This window comes from Thunnus albacares, chromosome 12 (genome assembly GCF_914725855.1).
Source record: "Thunnus albacares chromosome 12, fThuAlb1.1, whole genome shotgun sequence".
Lineage (NCBI taxonomy): Eukaryota > Metazoa > Chordata > Actinopteri > Scombriformes > Scombridae > Thunnus > Thunnus albacares.
Window position 1 is genome coordinate 22,878,800 of NC_058117.1, and position 16,999 is coordinate 22,895,798.

A 16,999-nucleotide genomic window follows, 5' to 3' on the forward strand; every position below is an offset into this window, starting at 1 on the left:
GTGAGACCCTGCGGGTGTGATGGGGGTCGTGGATGCGGGAACCGAACGCTTGCAGTTTGTTTTAATGTACCAGTAGAGTAGGGGGTCGATTTTAAAGATGCTGCGTTTAGCATTTTAACATCAGTAATAGAGTAGAGACAATTAATCAATCAGTCAGTTGACAGGAAATTAATTTTGAAAAAAATAATTGAAAATTGGTGCAAAAACACCAAATATTCTCTAGTTTCAGCTTCTCAACTGTAAGAATTTTCAGCTTTTCCTCATCTGGTTTGATAGTAAACTAAGTATCTTTGGTTTTGGACTGTGTTTGAAGCAGGTCAGGCTTTTAATTTCAGGTTAAAACAGCTTTTAAATTTGCAAATAGTTCAATTCAGTTTTCACTATTCTAACAGCTTTTGCACATTTGCTTACTTACTCTGCGTGCACATATGATATTTGCTATTCTGTTTTTTTTTATGCTCTGTGTATGTAAAGTAAAACCAGAGATCTAGAGGGACTCTGCGTCCTCTTTGCTAACGGGGTTGGAGCAGGGTCTCTGAGAAAGTTATTTTCATATTTCGAAATAAGTAATGCAACATGTGGCATGATTTACGCTTTGTTTCCAAAACATTAAAAATTATGGTTGATAGAGAACAGCAGCTTTTATTACTGCATTAACATATCAAAACAAAAAAAAATCATCACCACCTCCCTTGATTCTTACACTGGTGCTGCGTTCTGGATTTTTTTTTTCTGTGTATTAATCTCATGATAAAATGACATAAAACGAAAATGTGCTATTTTGACAACCCTTCTTAGAAGTAGGGATTTCATGGATATCACCGCATGTTTACATTTGCATTGAGTTAAATTGCTTTGTGGGATTTGTTTTTTGTTGCTCCGAAAAAAAGCTTCTCTGTGTAGTCTCGAAGAAGAAGAAAAAAAATTATTCATAAGACAGTTTTTATATGTTAAGTTCTTACGTCAAAGCTCACCCACCATCCAGAAATAAACCCTATGAAGAACAGAGAGCCAGCAATCAGTGAAAAACATGTGTCTTTTGTGTTGTAAATGTGAAGCTTATAGCACCGCTAACCTAGCAGTGTGGCTTTTATCATAATGTGGAAAAATTAAATATGGTAATGGGATGTTTTGGGAAGAGAAGAAATAGAGCATGAGTTGGTTGTTAATCATAATGTGTTGAATGAGAGAGGAGGGCGAGGTGTAGGATTGATTCTTTCATCTTCTTGGCTGGACCGTGTTAGAAAAAAAAAATTAAATGTATTAATTTAATTGGCCAAAATAAACACCCACGATAAAGCTGTCTCATAAGTCTTGTAAGGTTTTGTCGGATTTCTTTTGAACATTTTAAATTTGCATTGTGCAAGATCGCTTCTTAAGGTTAGTTGCGCTGCGTAGCCTGGAGGGGAACAATAACTCTTATGATCTAAATCTCCTAAATATCCAGTATCCAGAAATAAACCCACAGATGCAAACAGATCCCACAATGAGTCAAGAAAATGTCTTGTAAGTGTAGGAGCTCCGCAGCATAATAGCCGCTTTCTGCCCTCAAACAATCATTCTTTCTCTTAGAACATTATTAATTCAGGAATAAATCTGAATAGTGAACTTATTTGGCATTTCACCCTTACATAGTTTCTTGCCTAACAATACAAAGTTGAGCCTTCTCTCAAACTTTTCAAGCCTTTCAACTTTGTACATTCCCAAAATGTGTGTGCAGGCAGCATGGGGGAGTACCAGACCTTCCTCCTTCTCCCCCCCCGCCCCCCCAAATCTCCTTTTGAGCAGATTCCTCCCCACCAGGGGCTTGGATAGAGGGATTAGCCGACTGTTTTTTGGAGGTGGCGGTGAGATGAGGGGTTCTGACCGTGAAATAGGAGCATTTGTTGGAGGGAATCAGTGTCATTGACTCTGTGTGTTGGCATGATTACTCGATGTCCCACTGCGGCGCTGGAAGGATTCTTAAGGACGGAGATCTGAAAACGAGGGGTCAGTTCGGACTTCTTACCCTTGAGACGGACCCTGAGTTCATTTCTGAGCCGCTGTTAATTTAAAGCGTTGCTCCAGTTGATGCACACATGCTCTGAATAAACTGAAATGGCAGTAGAGTAAGATTTAGACTAAACACATGGTGATTTTTCCCATAACTTACATATTTATACGCATAAGAGCATATTCATTTATCCAAATTAACAGGTAGACAAAAATAATTAAATCACATGATTGAAACCTGCTGTAGCTCCAGTTGAAACACAAAACACAAAAATGCTTATTTTTTTATCCAGAAGTTAGATTCTAAAATATACAGTATATGATGAGAAAAGAAATAATTGGCCAATTTATTGCCTCTAATTAGTTTGTAGGAGCTTTTCTTGAGAAAAAAAGAGCAAAAGTTGATCAAACATGGCATGTAAACTACATTACATACCCTAAAGTTGAGCTTTTACTGTATCCACAACAACTTTCCTAATTATCATTTAATACATCGAGCCCCCATTTAAAATTAAATGATATGTCTCAAGTAGTTTATACTTGCATAACCCGTGGTAGTGCGTACCTCTTGTAAACATCACTGTTTACGGTGTGTGTGTGTATTTGTGTCCAACAGCAAGTGTAGAGTATTGAATGACCACGTCCCATCTGTTTACTATCCCGTAATCTTCCAGTCCCGCCCCCCCTGCCAAGTCTCACCCCACCTCGCTGCGTTCCAGCACCGACACACACTACATGAGGAACACTTAGAGATGACCAGATTAGGTTGGAGTGCAGTAGAGGAAATGTAAGCAAGAAAAATAAATAAGAAGGAAAATTTTGGATTCATCTGGAGTCACCTGTATAAAAAACTGAAATGTTCAGTTGAGTTTTTTTTTCCGATACTCTGTTCCACATGTTTTCATAAAGCGTCTCCTGCACATTTTATAGTTTGGCTAGTAAACTACTGCCAGGAGCTCATTGGCCTACTGGTGCTGAAACAATTATACAGCAATCCTTTTGATAAGACATTTATTTATCAAGCAAAAATGAAAAACACTTGCTGTTTCCAAAAATAAGGACTTTTTTTTCTCTTTTCATATCATTGTAATTTGAGTATTTAATCTGATAAGAACTATTTTAAGTCATCACCTTTGGTTTTTGGGAAATTGTGATAGGAATTGGTCATTATATTCTGACATTTTATAGACTTTATTGATTAATCGACCAAAAAGAATCAATAATTGAAGTTTTAGTTACACTTCAGCAAGCCTGTGGACTTTAAGTCACAACACTGTTTAGAGATAACAGTCTGTTCTGCTGCTCCATGTGCTGCTGACTGAATGAGACACCTTTTTTTAAAGAACAATCTTACAAAATCAAGTGGTGCTAATTGTAGCTAGTGACACAGCAGTCATGAGTCACACCTGAATGATGCTGCGAGGTCAAAAATACCTGTAACCATAGTAACAATATCTTCACAGATACATTTTATACAGTAGTTACTACAGTAGTTCATCATTAGAATAAAAAGCAATAGAAATCAAGAAAGACGGCTAAATAATCGTCTGGATTACCCAGTTGGTCGAATCCTAACTAAGCTAAGAGTGAAACACAGTCGACACAAGCCAAGTTAGCTTATGTTGTTTCACCCAGTGATGCAATTGAGGTCAGAGGATCCTCAGATAGTTGCCAGGGATTCCTCTTCCTCCCTCCCTATCCCATTTGAAACCAGTCCAAAATGTCAAGATTTGACATTTTTATCCCCCTGACCTTGTAGTTTTCAGCTCAACTCAATTTCCTCCTGAGGGAAAAATGTCCTTACTAATCGTTTCCTATCATTTTCTGCGACACAAAACTGCTGAACCTCCTACGCTTCACTTTAGAGGGTGTTAGCTCTCAGTGAAGGGGGAGGCGGAGGGGTCTCACATCACGTTGTCACATATATCTATCCTACCTCCAGCATTCATGACAATGCATCCTAGTATATTTTTAATACAAGATCCAGTTCCTTCATATAATATATGAATCTCCAAACACACTCAGTAAATTTGGAAGAGAATATCTTGTAATTGATCAAGTTTCATGTTTCTTTTCTAATTGGAGATCATTTTTCCTTCCAGTTTCCTGTTTTTTTTTTTTTTCCTTCTTAGTGAAGCCAAAATTCAAGCCAGATCAGCAGGCTTCATCCTCTGCACACATTTTTGCTACTTTTTTTTATTTTTTTATCTGTTTGACAACAATTTGAATAATCCTAAAGAGAGGTTTGCAGTTCACAACCTTTTTTTTTTTTTTGTGTGTGTGTGTGTGTGTGTGTGTGTGTGTGTGTGTGTGTGTGTGTGTGTGTGTGTGTGTGTGTGTGTGCGTGTGTGGAGGCTCTGACAGTAAAGCCAGGGTTAAGTGTTCGCTGAGAAGCTACTGTCACAGCAGGGCAGCAGTAGTCTGACAAGACTCTGCTAATTCCCTCAGAGATGTTCTTCTGGTAGGATTAACTCTGCCACCATCGGCTTTATTGCTCTGTTAAAATCACGAACATACTGTACACTCCAGAGCCTCTCATTAACAGGATGTGCGCATGCTTCAAGTCTACATGTGCGGACGCTTAAACATATATGGCATGTGTCCGTATCACTACCATTCCTGTACACTTGCCAGGTCTCCGTGTGTATTATATTAATGAGCGTGTTACTCGTTTAATGACTCCTGCTGCTATAATAAGCTGTGACAGCGGTTTTTCGGCGTATCGAGACGTGAAGAGCTGGCTTAGGCTCTGTGCGGGCTGGAGCCGTCTGTGTTGTGACTACTCGAGCCTTAAAATATCCCCATCTGAGCTGGTCAAATGAGTCTGTGAAGTCCAGCCTTCCTCCAGCGGGCAGATGATTGAGCTCCAGCTGATAACATCCGGCACGCAGTTAGAGACGCGCTATCGATCGCCCTCGCGTAGCTCATGTTCACCTCGGGTTCAGAATTTTGAAGGTGAATCATGCTTTTTATAGAGGAATCAATCCAGAGTGGTCTAGCTTGTTGAGGGTGTGGCTGTGATACTATGAGGGGTTAGACCATGCGGTGTAATGTGCTGTATCATCATGATGTTTCTCTAACTGTGAAAAAATTAATTTCATGTCGCTGTTCCGCAAAACCGGGTTTCGAGGATGAGTCATTTTTATTTGATTATCTCAGTTTAATTAAAAAGAGAAGAAAGGCAAGAAGGGGAGTTTAATCCCAAAGCATCAACATATTGCACAGCCTGTTACATTTTGTATGCACGGTATTTTATTTTTATCATGTGTACAGAAATTAAATAAATTGAATATAGCGTACATAAGGCACACAAATGTGACTTCCTATAACATTCTTTCTATGATTTCAGGCAATCCAGTCAGAAGCTGCTAGAATTTAACAATCCTAGATCTTGACATAAAAATGAAAAATCAGTCGACACATATGGAAAATATCTTCAATTTTGGTGATACAATCTTTTTTAAATAATAGTTGCTTGATTGTAAAAGGTGGGATGATTGTAGTGTGCTTGTCAGATAACTCTGTGTTGAATAAGTGGTTTTTGTTGTTTTGTTTTTTTTTCCCCCCTCACAGAAACGAGCCAAGGGCCATGAGCTCTTTGATAAAGTATGTGATCACCTCAATCTACTGGAGAAGGACTACTTTGGCATCACATACAGAGATGTAGAGAATCAGAAGGTAAAGGAAAATGTGTATGAATAACAATAAAAGTGGCATAGTGTGAAGCAGATTGTTGGAAAACAATCAAATATATGCAAAATTACACTAAAACTTTCCATAAAACTTTCCTATAATTTAAAAGACTGTGTTACCATGATGAACTTATTCATAATGGCAATGTTTGATTAAATTTCTTGGATTTTAAGTCCAGCAACAGTTATTTACTTTCCAATAATTGAAAATCAGTTATGATTTATGTTGTCTGTTGCAGAATTGGCTGGATCCTTCCAAGGAGCTGAAGAAGCAGATCAGGAGTAAGTACAGTAATCTAATAAAGCCACTCAAGTATCCGGAGTATTCCTGTTTTTTTTTAACAGCCAAATGAGGTGTATGCGGTTATAGAAAGCTGCTTCTGATAATTTAATGTTCTTTCTACGTCTCAGCTGGTCCCTGGAACTTTGCTTTCAACGTAAAGTTTTACCCTCCGGACCCCTCCCAGCTGACTGAGGATATCACAAGGTGAGTTAGCGTTTAAATCAGGCCGATTGATTTGTGATCTTTGGCAGGCATTTGCTTCTTTGATGTAACACTGTTAATCAAGCCTTCTATATAAGTGGACTTTTAAGTTTCAGCTTTATTGATTTGGAAAAATGTAGTTTTTAAAGGAAAATGACAGGACAGAACAGATTATGCAGATAAAACTATATTAAAACCCCTTAAAAGGTCTCAAAGAAACAAGGAAATCCAGACATGCTGGATTGGAAAACAAAATCAAAATGACTCGACTGTCTTATTCTGTCTCTTCCCTGCTCTCTTAGGTACTATCTGTGCCTGCAGCTGAGAGATGATGTGGTTTCAGGCCGTCTACCCTGCTCATTCGCCACCCACACGGTCCTGGGCTCGTACACAGTGCAGTCTGAACTCGGAGACTATGACCCCGAGGAACTGGGCAGCGACTACATCAGCGAACTGCGCTTCGCACCCAACCAGACCAAAGAGCTAGAGGAGAAGGTCATGGAACTCCACAAGACCTACAAGTTAGTCTCAGCATCATTTCTAAAACGCTTCGATGCAGTCCTGGACCGTGATTGGATAAAGCAGGCGTCATTCATACAGCCGCCCGATATAGAGAATGAATATAAACCCCAGAGAATATGTAAACTGGGTGCAATAGTAGTTGATAAAAATATGATTTTCGCATTTAGCAATCAGTCACAACACATAGAGCTTTTTTAAATACTGTTTCTAACATACGTTCATTAATGGACAAGTTGTAGATTGATGAATATTATTTGGATAAAAATGTTTTGGATTTGCTTTGTTTTAATTCATTTTTTCATTTTTTTTATTTATTTTTAAGGACAACACATGTTACAGTGTTAACAACCTTGCTAATTTTCAGCTGCAGTCCTTTAACAAGATGCTCTGAAATAAATTAAGTGACGGTTAACAATTACAGACAGAGGACAAGAAGATGCCATAAGGACCGTAGCAATAAAATGAATTCTCAAGACACTGCACAAGCCACGCAGAGCAAAACACTATTACAATAATACAGCAACAATATCCACTATTCAGTACATGTGGCCAATGCAAGCAAGACGAGGCAACAAAACACAACCAAGCACTACTGATTATAACCATTTTTTGACACATGCAGAGCAACAATAAGACATAAGACATGAATAAAATATGATAATCATAGTGTTAATCTTTGTAAAATGTTAAAAGATGCGGTTACAAGTTAGTAGAAATGTAATATCATACACCTAACACATGAGCCATCCAGAGTCATAATTATCTAAAAAATGAATGGAAACGTCTTTTCTTTTTCACAAGCAGCAGAATTTCACAGCCATTTGTGTGTCTTAAAGAGCTTTTTCCTCTGAATGAAAACAAAATCACAGAAATGATCCTACACATACAGCTGACAGTGTTTTTTCAATTTGAAAATGTTGGGTTTTAATATTACAATTGTACTTTTTATGTCCCAGGTGTACATCTATTGAGTTAAACCCTGCATATTACAACTTAAAGTCAGTCATTCAGGCTACCTGAATGATGTTCACAATCTAGGATAATAATCCATTCTGAAAGGCAACATGTCTCCAGATATTTGATTTGTGTTTTCCTATAAATGGATCTAGCTGGTTGTCCTTTTGTCTGAGCCTGCAATTCTCTCTGTATTAACAATGATTTGTGTTTAATTCAATGCAGTCTTGTCTAGCTCAGTGGGTGGAGCGAGACCGTGACAGTGCCAGGATTAGGTTTTCTCTAAAGGCCATCTATGCTAAAAATTGATGCACTCATGGTACTCTGCAGAGCTTCAGATGAAAGCACCCATAAAAACAACCATTAGAACAAAAATGTATCATTTTGCAGAGGCTTTAATGCAATAAAACTGTGAATTTCTCCAGTGTTATGTATTTACATCGATCAGAAAGCATCAAACCTCCCTTCGCTATAGTCACTTTACTGTGCTTGTCGACTCTGCACGTCTGATCTGTCGTGTCCTTGTCCAATCAGGGGGATGACACCAGCTGAAGCAGAGATGCACTTCCTGGAAAATGCTAAGAAGCTGTCTATGTACGGTGTGGACCTTCACCACGCTAAGGTAACACATCTAAAAAAAAAAAAACTCAATTTATGGTCTCAAGTCAAACTTAGTCATATACAAAACTTAGATGGAGGCAGCTCATCACAGCTGTAGATGTCAAGATTGGTTAAAAACATATTAACCTATTAAACATTGTGTTGCAGTTTGGGAAATGCGCTTATTCACTTTCTTGTTGTGAGTCGGATGATGAGCAGATTGAAACCGCTTTCATGTCTGTTTAAATATGAAGCTAGAGCCAGCAGCCAGTTTGTTTAGCTTAGAATAAACACTGGAAACAAGAGGGAAAAGCTTGTCTGACTCCAAAAATAACTAAATCTACCTACCTGTAATTCTCTCTTATTGACAAGTTTTATATCTTGTTTGTTTAATCAGTACAAAAACTGAAGTAAAAAAAAAAGGTTTTACAGGGGGTTGTGTAAGCGTTTTTCCCAAAACATTAAACTATTCCTACTACTACACCACTATTCCTATTCCTAGTAGTTTTCAAAAATGAATCTGTCGCTCATGTCTCCAGTATCGGAGTCTCAAAGATTCATTAAGAAGTGTGCAGGTGATATTTTAAATATAATAGTTAGATCTAACATATTGCACTCACGCAATCAGTTACAGACGCTTGCTTCCACAAACAGCACTGCTTCAGAAACATCATGGCTGCTACAGTAATGCCTCAGTTTAACATGCCACTGCTGCACCGCTGATTGACTGTCATTATGTCACTGCTTCTTCTGTGAATTTGAAGGGTGAGAGGGCAGGGGGGTGGGGGGGTGGGGGAGGGGTGTCTGGAGCCCAGCTTGACTCGAATGATTTTCTTGCCGTTTGTAATCCGCCGGCCAGATGGGATCAAACACGACATTAGAACACAGGCAGTAAAGGGAGTAGTGGATTACAACAGCAGGACCCGCTGTCATCACAAAGGCAAATTACAGTCATCAGTCTCGATATGAATCTGTTATCAAAAGCGCTTTCGAGAGCGAAAACGGGTCGAGACGCGAGCGATGGAGAGGATATTGCCCCCTCGCAGATTTAGATCCATCAGAACGGAGGAGATGACAGAGATGAGGAAGAGGCCTTGATCAGACTGAGCAAACATCAATGCTCGCTGTTGGATATGTGAGTTATAGTTTTGATATACAAGAGAAAAAAAAAATATATGTACATCAGACCAGCATCCCTCTTTTGTCTTTTCTCCTCTCTCATTAAATGCAAAGTTGATAGGGAGTCTCTATGAATGCTTGGCTCCAGCTGAGGGAGAGGTAAGAGGCTGCATTCCATGTGCTTACCTGAGTGTATCGAGTGTACGTGTGTGTGTGTGTGTGTGTGTGTGTGTGTGTGCGTGTGTGTGCGTGCGGTTGCTACTTGTGCATGGTTACATTACAAAGTTGTCATTTCAACATCCTACTGTTACTTATAAGACTGGTTGTTCCTGCTTCGGATCAGCACTCCCCTCTCAAACCGTCATTATTGGTTTCACCTGCTCATCTCAGGCTTTGTGCAGTGAAGAGCATCATTTCGTGCTTCATCCAACATTTCTCTCCCCCAACCCCCCACCCCCCCTCTCAAGACTTCACTGTTGCTTTTTGCCACTCAGTGCCTCACGACTCATTAATCAACGGCACCGCAACCTGCACAGAGAAGATAAGATTACCATATGCCTGATTCCACTCTCCACCTGCCTGCTTTACCCTGTTATTATCACAAACTTGGCTCTGTTCAAATCTTCTTTATCCTGCTGTGCACAGACTCCTGAACACCTCCCATACGGTATATGCTGTAGAGTTTGTGAGGTTTATGTTATTCAGAACATAAAAATAAAAGAGCAATGTTGTGCTCAGTGTCGGGAACAAAAGTAGCACTTTATGAAGGAGTTTCATTAGACTAATTATTGATTTTTTTTTATTATTTTTTTTTTCTCCCATCTCGGTGTGTGTCTCGTCCTCAGGACTCTGAGGGAGTGGAGATTATGTTGGGAGTTTGTGCAAGTGGCCTCCTCATCTACAGAGACAGGTTGCGGATCAACAGGTTCGCCTGGCCCAAAATACTCAAGATCTCCTACAAGAGGAACAACTTCTACATCAAAATCCGGCCCGGCGAGGTGAAAACAGTAACGGTTTCTTTAAATAGCCTAATTATATTTATTTATAGGGATGTCTCAAGTCGATTGGCTGGTTTGGTGCCAATGTGCAGATGAAAGCATTTTTTATTCTTATGTAACAGCTATAATACCCAATTCCTTTCTGACTTAATTTCCTTTTTTTGTATCCAATTGTATTGTAACCCAATTTGCTTCTAACTAAACAACATTTCACAGGTGCACCATGACTCCAAAATATTGCTATTGGTTAAAAACAGCATCTGAGCTTCAGTATTTTATTCATCATGGGAATGAATCTTGTCCAAATTTTCCTAACAATTTCAATAACAATCTGCTGAAAACTATGATACAGGATATATTTTTTTCCATAAGGCAGATCTGTTTATCTGTGTTTAATGTTTAGCTGTGTTATGAAAGAAAATATAATTATCAGATGGAGACTAAAGAGATTTGGGAAAAGGGGGGACATCAGTAGTTATATAATGTTAAAGCAACATTATTTTAGAAGGTCAGAATTTGTATATTCAAAACAAAGGGCATTAGTGGCTTTAAGATGGGAACTATTCAGTGAATCTAAATAAATCCTTTGGTCTCTGTTGCAGTTTGAGCAGTTTGAAAGCACAATCGGGTTCAAGCTTCCAAATCACCGCGCTGCCAAACGGCTGTGGAAGGTCTGCGTCGAACACCATACCTTCTTCAGGTAAGAAATAATAGAAGCAGCTTTTCAAGTAGACGCAGGCAGGTTTTTAAAAAAAGATATAGTAAATCCAACTTGTCAAACTAAATAAAATAATCAGATTTCCCTGAAATCAGTAACACTAGCTACTCTGTTTTCTCAACTCTTTGGCATCTTTTGTTGTTAAGTGATCACAGTCATCCCAGCCTTGTAAATGCGATGTAATGACCTTACATGATTTCTTTGTAGATGAAATAGAAACAGTGATGAGACTGTTAGTTGTTGTTGCCATTTGGACAACAAGCAAAGTTGTCTTGTGCTGCTTTAAGCAGAAAATTGTCTCCTGGGTTCTTTTGAGTAGCGAGCCAAGCCTGGGGGCTCTCTGGAGAGTATTCAAATGAGTAGGCGTTCTAATGTTTTATAGCGCATAGCTGAAATCTGTGTTTTATTTCTGGTTTGATTAATGTGTATGTTTGTAACCTGTGACAGGCTCGTATCCCCCGAGGCTCCTCCGAAGAAATTCCTTAGCCTCGGCTCCAAGTTTCGCTACAGCGGCAGAACGCAGGCTCAGACCCGCAGGGCCAGCTCTCAGATCATCAGACCCGCTCCGTTGTTCGAACGCTCTTCCAGCAAACGCTACAACATGTCACGCAGCTTAGACGGAGGTGAGGAGCACTTCAGAGTTTATGTTTAACGGCCACAAGTGCCACCCAAGTTGAAATGCTGTCAATCATGGACTTTTTGTTTATTTATCCAGCGTATGTTAAGCAGGATTATATTTTCAGTAGCCCCTTTTTGGCATCATTTTATAGTTTCTTTACATTAAATATGCAAACAAATAGTGCTCAGCTAATTTTAAGTCTTCTCTGAACTGGTGGGGGCAATTTATTTCTTTCAAAAGAAAGAAAAAATGTGTTTGCTCCCGACAGTTGGCAAAGCTACTGTCGAATTCCTGGCACATTTTAGCAATGCAGCGACAATTGGTATCATAACAACAGTGTGCATGAACAAATCACACTCTTTATTGCTCTGCTCATATTTTCCCTGTTGATTATTATAACAGACTCTCTTAGTGTCCATAAACTGACACGATTCCAGTCCATCACATTCATCTTTTTCCTCTGATTTTCCAGCTCCAATTATGGAGAACCATGAGACTCTCATGAAGGACAGTGCAGCCGACGGGGCAGCCAAAGTCATTGCCAAGGGAGACATTATCACCACGGTAACGACAGAGAAGAAGGCAGAAGAAGAGAAGGCGGAGCAGGAGGACACCCAGATGGAGGCTGCAGAGACACCAGAAGCTGCTGCAACAACACCGCTCAGACAAGACACAAAGGTAAACCGCTGGACACCGTCAGTGCAGTCAGAGCTGCAGTTTATTTGGATAAAAGAACCTTTCAGAGGCTTTTATTGTTTTGTTTTGGGGGGGAGGGGGGGGTTCAAAGAGCTTTAGAGGTAATTTTTCGGAAATATGCCATCGGATTGTCAAGGAAACGGATCATGTTTCTTAGAAGCTGCTGCAATTTTATCTTTTTAAGTCCGTTTTGTGATTTTTTTTTTTTTAGTTTTGTTTTCTTTCTTAATGGACTTCTTAATGGCTGATGGAAATATCCCAGTTGCTTTCAGCTTAACCCACTGCAGTAGACTAGGCCTGAGTGCTTTTCATCTTATGTGCGCTTTACTAATTAGCTTTTCTTTTCTTGTCCTTCCTTTGACCCCACACTATACTCGTGTGTGTGTGCTCATGCGTATTCGCCCCCTTTCCCCTTCGCTCCTCTCCATTTACACACACGTCATCCTTCCATTGACATTTCTCCTCCATCAGTGCTCCCCTCGTGTATACACAACCGACCCCCTCCGTTCTGAGCTCTCACTCCCTTCATCTCCTGTTTCATCAACTAAAGTGCGGCGAAGGCGCAGGGAGAACGCGCGTAAACGGGCCTCATCAGTTAGTCCAGCCAAGAGCATCGTCGGCTGCCGGCGGCGGCAAGCCCACGCCGACCGCAAGGCCGCCCTGCTGGAGGAGCAGGCGCTGCTTCTCACGGCCCGCAAACAGAGGCTGGAGCAGGGAAAGAGCCGCGGCGGCACACTTTTCTCCTTCTCCCTGCACCTGCCCGACCTGTCCTCCATCCTGGATGAGGACGGCTACATCACCTTCCCCGACCTGTCAGAAATGCGCTTCCTCCCAGAGTGCGCGCAGAACTTCCTGCCCATTAAGTCACCTTCACTCATCCCCTGCTTCCTGTTCATCTTCTTCTTCCTGCTCACCACCTCCTTTTCCGTCCCCTACGCCCTTACCCTCTCCTTCCCCCTGGCGCTGTGCCTCTGCTACCTGGAGCCCAAGGCAGCGTCCCTGACCGCCTCCATAGCCCAGGGCTACCATGACCATGACAGTTCAGAGGAAGAGGAGGTGTGTGTGTGTACGCCTGTATGTTCCAGTACCCGCCTCTGGCTTAGAATCATTATAACGGTTAACCCCTTATCCTGTCCTGTATCTCGCTCTGCTGTTTCACCAGTCCAGAGCCGACCTGGAGACTGTGTCTGTCCCAGTGTCTGTCAGTTCACCTACTTTCAGAACCTCATCTCTGCCCGGTCACACTCTCATCCTGTAGATTACATCCCCCATCAGCATCACCAGTACACAGAGATGAACCTGCAAGTTTCACCATTTCATATTTGATTGGCTTGTATTTACTCCACCTTTTAATGAGAGGGTTAGACACAAATAGCAAGCACCTTTAGGGGACTATTTACTCACATGGGTTTGAAATTTGACATTTTTTTTTACCACATCTGCACATAAAGGTTTAAGCAGCATCACTAACAAATTACAATGCCGCAGTGTAAAACAGTCCATCATGCAAATATTTGATTTAGCATGTTCTATTAGAGAGATCATGAAGAATTATAGAAGTCACCTATCTTCATTTAGTCACTAATCCTTCACCAAATCCCATTTTTAAAACACAGCTTTGTGCCTAACCCATCTCAGTATAAACCCATCGACATTCATGACTTTACCGTAGACAGTAGTGAATGCCACAAGACCAGCTGCATGCAAACAACCTCCATATTTTTCTAAGCACTCTGTCTCTCTGCATCGTTATATGACTCAAGCACAGCAGCGCAAATTAGAATGAGTCATTTAAATGGAACTCCTGCTGAAAAGGCCTAAAAGCAGCTTACTTACTATAGAGCGACAAGATGTGATTCTTCCCTCAAGCAACATCCTTTTTAAATCCCAAATGATCAGCATAACATAATGCATGTTGTGATGCAGAGAGACGGATAAATGCATCAAGACCACCCCTAGTGTCAACGTACATGAAGAGGAGGGGGGAGGGCCTGAAAGTCAGGTTACTGTTCGTCAAAATTCAATTATTCTTATTAAGTGTTACATGTTTTGCACAGTGACAAACACAAAAATGTTTTAGCTGGACTGAATTCAACATAAATATAAAACAGAATTTAGCTTTTCTAAATCCAAAGCAAATTTCATATTGCGCTTAAATTCCAAAGTGACTGACCGAAGGTTTCAACTTCCTCTGAGTCTGTTTTGCTTGCTTACTTTTCATTTGCTTTTTTTTTTTCTTTTTTTTTCTTGTGTTGTTATTTTGCGAACCTTCTCCGTAGTGTTGTCTGATTAATGTGTAGCTTACCGAAACAACCAGTGCATTTCCATTCGTTCCATTTGTGGTTTACAAGGAATCTTTTGTTGACGAGAAATGCAATTTTCAAGGGTTTACAAGTTGGGTTTTTCTCGTTTTCTTGCTTGCCGCAACGGAACGGTTTCGGTCTGTTTCGACAAACCAGACCGACAGCGAACAGACCGACTTTGCCTTTGACGGAGAGATGACTGCCACAGAGGTTTGTACATCGAGGAAAGCTGCGGTGTTTTTAAGGCGTGAAAGAAGTACTGACGGAAAATAGAAATGAAACTCATGCTGAATCATAGGTGTAATGCTCGTTTTAGTAATAAGGAGAATTTGTGCACTTGAGATTCTGCATGTCATGCATGTATTGAGTACTGATGACCATTTAGCTGTTGGTTTTTGCTGACACAGGTTTTCTATTCTGCCACCCTGTCTGCAATTTCCTCCGTATCAATATTTTTAATACTTTTCCACTGGCCACATCCCAATTCCTGTAACTTTACTCTTTTTCTTTTATACTTTACAACCACCATCATCTCCGTCTCATATATCTCTGCCTGCCCTCCTTGTTGCTCACTTTCTCTTTCCCATCACCTGATTCACCCTCGGCATCTCTTCTCTTTCCTCCTCGTCCTTGTCTCACGCTGTCTCTGTGCTCTCCTCTTTACTTGCTGTCAGTCGGAAGCGGACGACGACTCTGAGATGCGGACTCAGGTACACTGGGCTGACTTTGTGGCCTTGCTCAGTGCATCACACCACCACCACCAGATGCACTGAGCCACTCAGACATCAACCATCAGTGCCGTCACTTCCCACCTTGGCTTGCCTGCTGCTGCTGCTGTTGGCACGCTCACTATCACACCATACACCAGACTGACCATTCAGTTTTGCCTGAATTCACTTCACAGACTGCTGCCGCAAAGCTGTCGCCGCTTCTAAACGTGCCATTCCAGCTCATTTCTCAAGTGCTTTTGTTTGTTCATGTTGGAGTCGTATTTAGATTTCTTTTCCTGCTGCTGCAGGATTTCAGTTTTCAAGTTGTTGGTTTTATTTTCATCCTTTTTATGGTGCAGTGACTTTTCAGTGGCCATCATGTCATGTCACAGCCATACCCATAGGACAAATCTCCCAATTTCTCCTAACAAGAGTCTATATTTAACGTGCCATAGCACCTTTTTAACTATAAATCCTCTCCCTCCTTTTGTCTTTACAGTATAGTTTCATAAGACGAGTAAAAGGGGAAAACGTTTTTATCAGGCATAGTAATCTGATGCTAGAGGTTGGTAAGAAAATAATGCATGACTGAAATGTGCATGCAGGTGCTTTTGGTATAAAGAGTCCTAACAGGACTGATAACAAATATATCTAACCCGCCAGTATATCTCTGCCAGTTTTTGGTTTCCGTGTGTGAATTGGAGTTATAATCACACTTATATCCTAACAGAGTTCCTGCTGTGAGCATCCAAATTAATTTTTGTAAGAAATGAAGCGACAGAAAATATATTAGTGTAGAACTCTAATGAGATTTGGGAGTGTTGTGCTTAATTAAACCTGTAAAACTAAATCTGTGAATCAATGCATGAGACCATTTATTTTCATGCTTGTCTTAAATGCTCTTTTAGCATTTAAGTACAAGTTGCTACTGTACGTTACTGCGGTTATCATGTGGGTGGACCCTTTTGCTGTTATGCTGTATGCGATGTATGTCTGAAATTCACACTGATGCACAGGTAGCCTGCACAGCCTCCTAAACAGGCCTGTGAACGATAAAGAATAAGGAAGCGCATAATGCAGTTGATTAAGGTCTGTATCATTTACATTTTGGTTTCCAGACCTTTTCAGAACTGCATTTATGCTACCCAATGTATTTTTTTTTTTTTTGTAATTCATTGGATATGCAAGCTACCGTTGCGTACATAAAGCATGGCCGCCGTTCCCTCCACGCTGCTCCCCCCGTACTTCATCTCCTTGTATCATGGTTGACCGGCTACTGCAGGACACCGAGCCTCCGGCGGAGATGGTCAAACACCAGACAAACATCAGCGAACTGAAGCGCTCCTTCCTGGAGACAGACGTCATCGTGCCGGGCATGACAGAATGGGAGAAGAGACTCTCCTCGTCCCCCGCGCGCTCACCCAGATTGGACGAAGCACCAATGATAGAGCCGCTGGAGCCGCAGGACGTAAGCTTCAGTCCACAGCAGACTAAATGACGGCATGTGTGTGTGAAGCATGACATCACCGAGGATTTATAGGCATCAATCTAAGGAGTGTTTTTGTGTAATGAGTCATAGAGCAGTAAATTTA

The 16,999-nt window shown here is 40.8% G+C and overlaps 1 protein-coding gene across 12 annotated transcripts in view; it reads left to right on the forward strand.

Annotated features, from left to right (window-relative positions):
• The window catches only part of LOC122993156 (band 4.1-like protein 3), a 54,031-nt gene that overhangs the window by 26,911 nt on the left and 10,121 nt on the right, over nt 1-16,999 (forward strand). For 6 of the 12 annotated variants that reach the window (XM_044367067.1, XM_044367059.1, XM_044367066.1 and 3 more), the window contains exons 4-16: nt 5,566-5,670; nt 5,924-5,966; nt 6,096-6,171; nt 6,471-6,689; nt 8,179-8,266; nt 9,478-9,522; nt 10,209-10,361; nt 10,964-11,061; nt 11,527-11,702; nt 12,171-12,376; nt 14,854-14,907; nt 15,907-15,972; nt 16,690-16,875. In XM_044367067.1, the coding sequence (XP_044223002.1) occupies nt 5,566-5,670; nt 5,924-5,966; nt 6,096-6,171; nt 6,471-6,689; nt 8,179-8,266; nt 9,478-9,522; nt 10,209-10,361; nt 10,964-11,061; nt 11,527-11,702; nt 12,171-12,376; nt 14,854-14,907; nt 15,907-15,972; nt 16,690-16,875 (1,515 nt within the window). Of the gene's footprint in view, nt 1-5,565; nt 5,671-5,923; nt 5,967-6,095; nt 6,172-6,470; nt 6,690-8,178; nt 8,267-9,477; nt 9,523-10,208; nt 10,362-10,963; nt 11,062-11,526; nt 11,703-12,170; nt 12,377-12,865; nt 13,451-14,853; nt 14,908-15,371; nt 15,408-15,906; nt 15,973-16,689; nt 16,876-16,999 lie in introns of all 12 variants that reach the window. The other 6 variants (XM_044367069.1, XM_044367060.1, XM_044367063.1 and 3 more) reach the window with 6 other exon arrangements.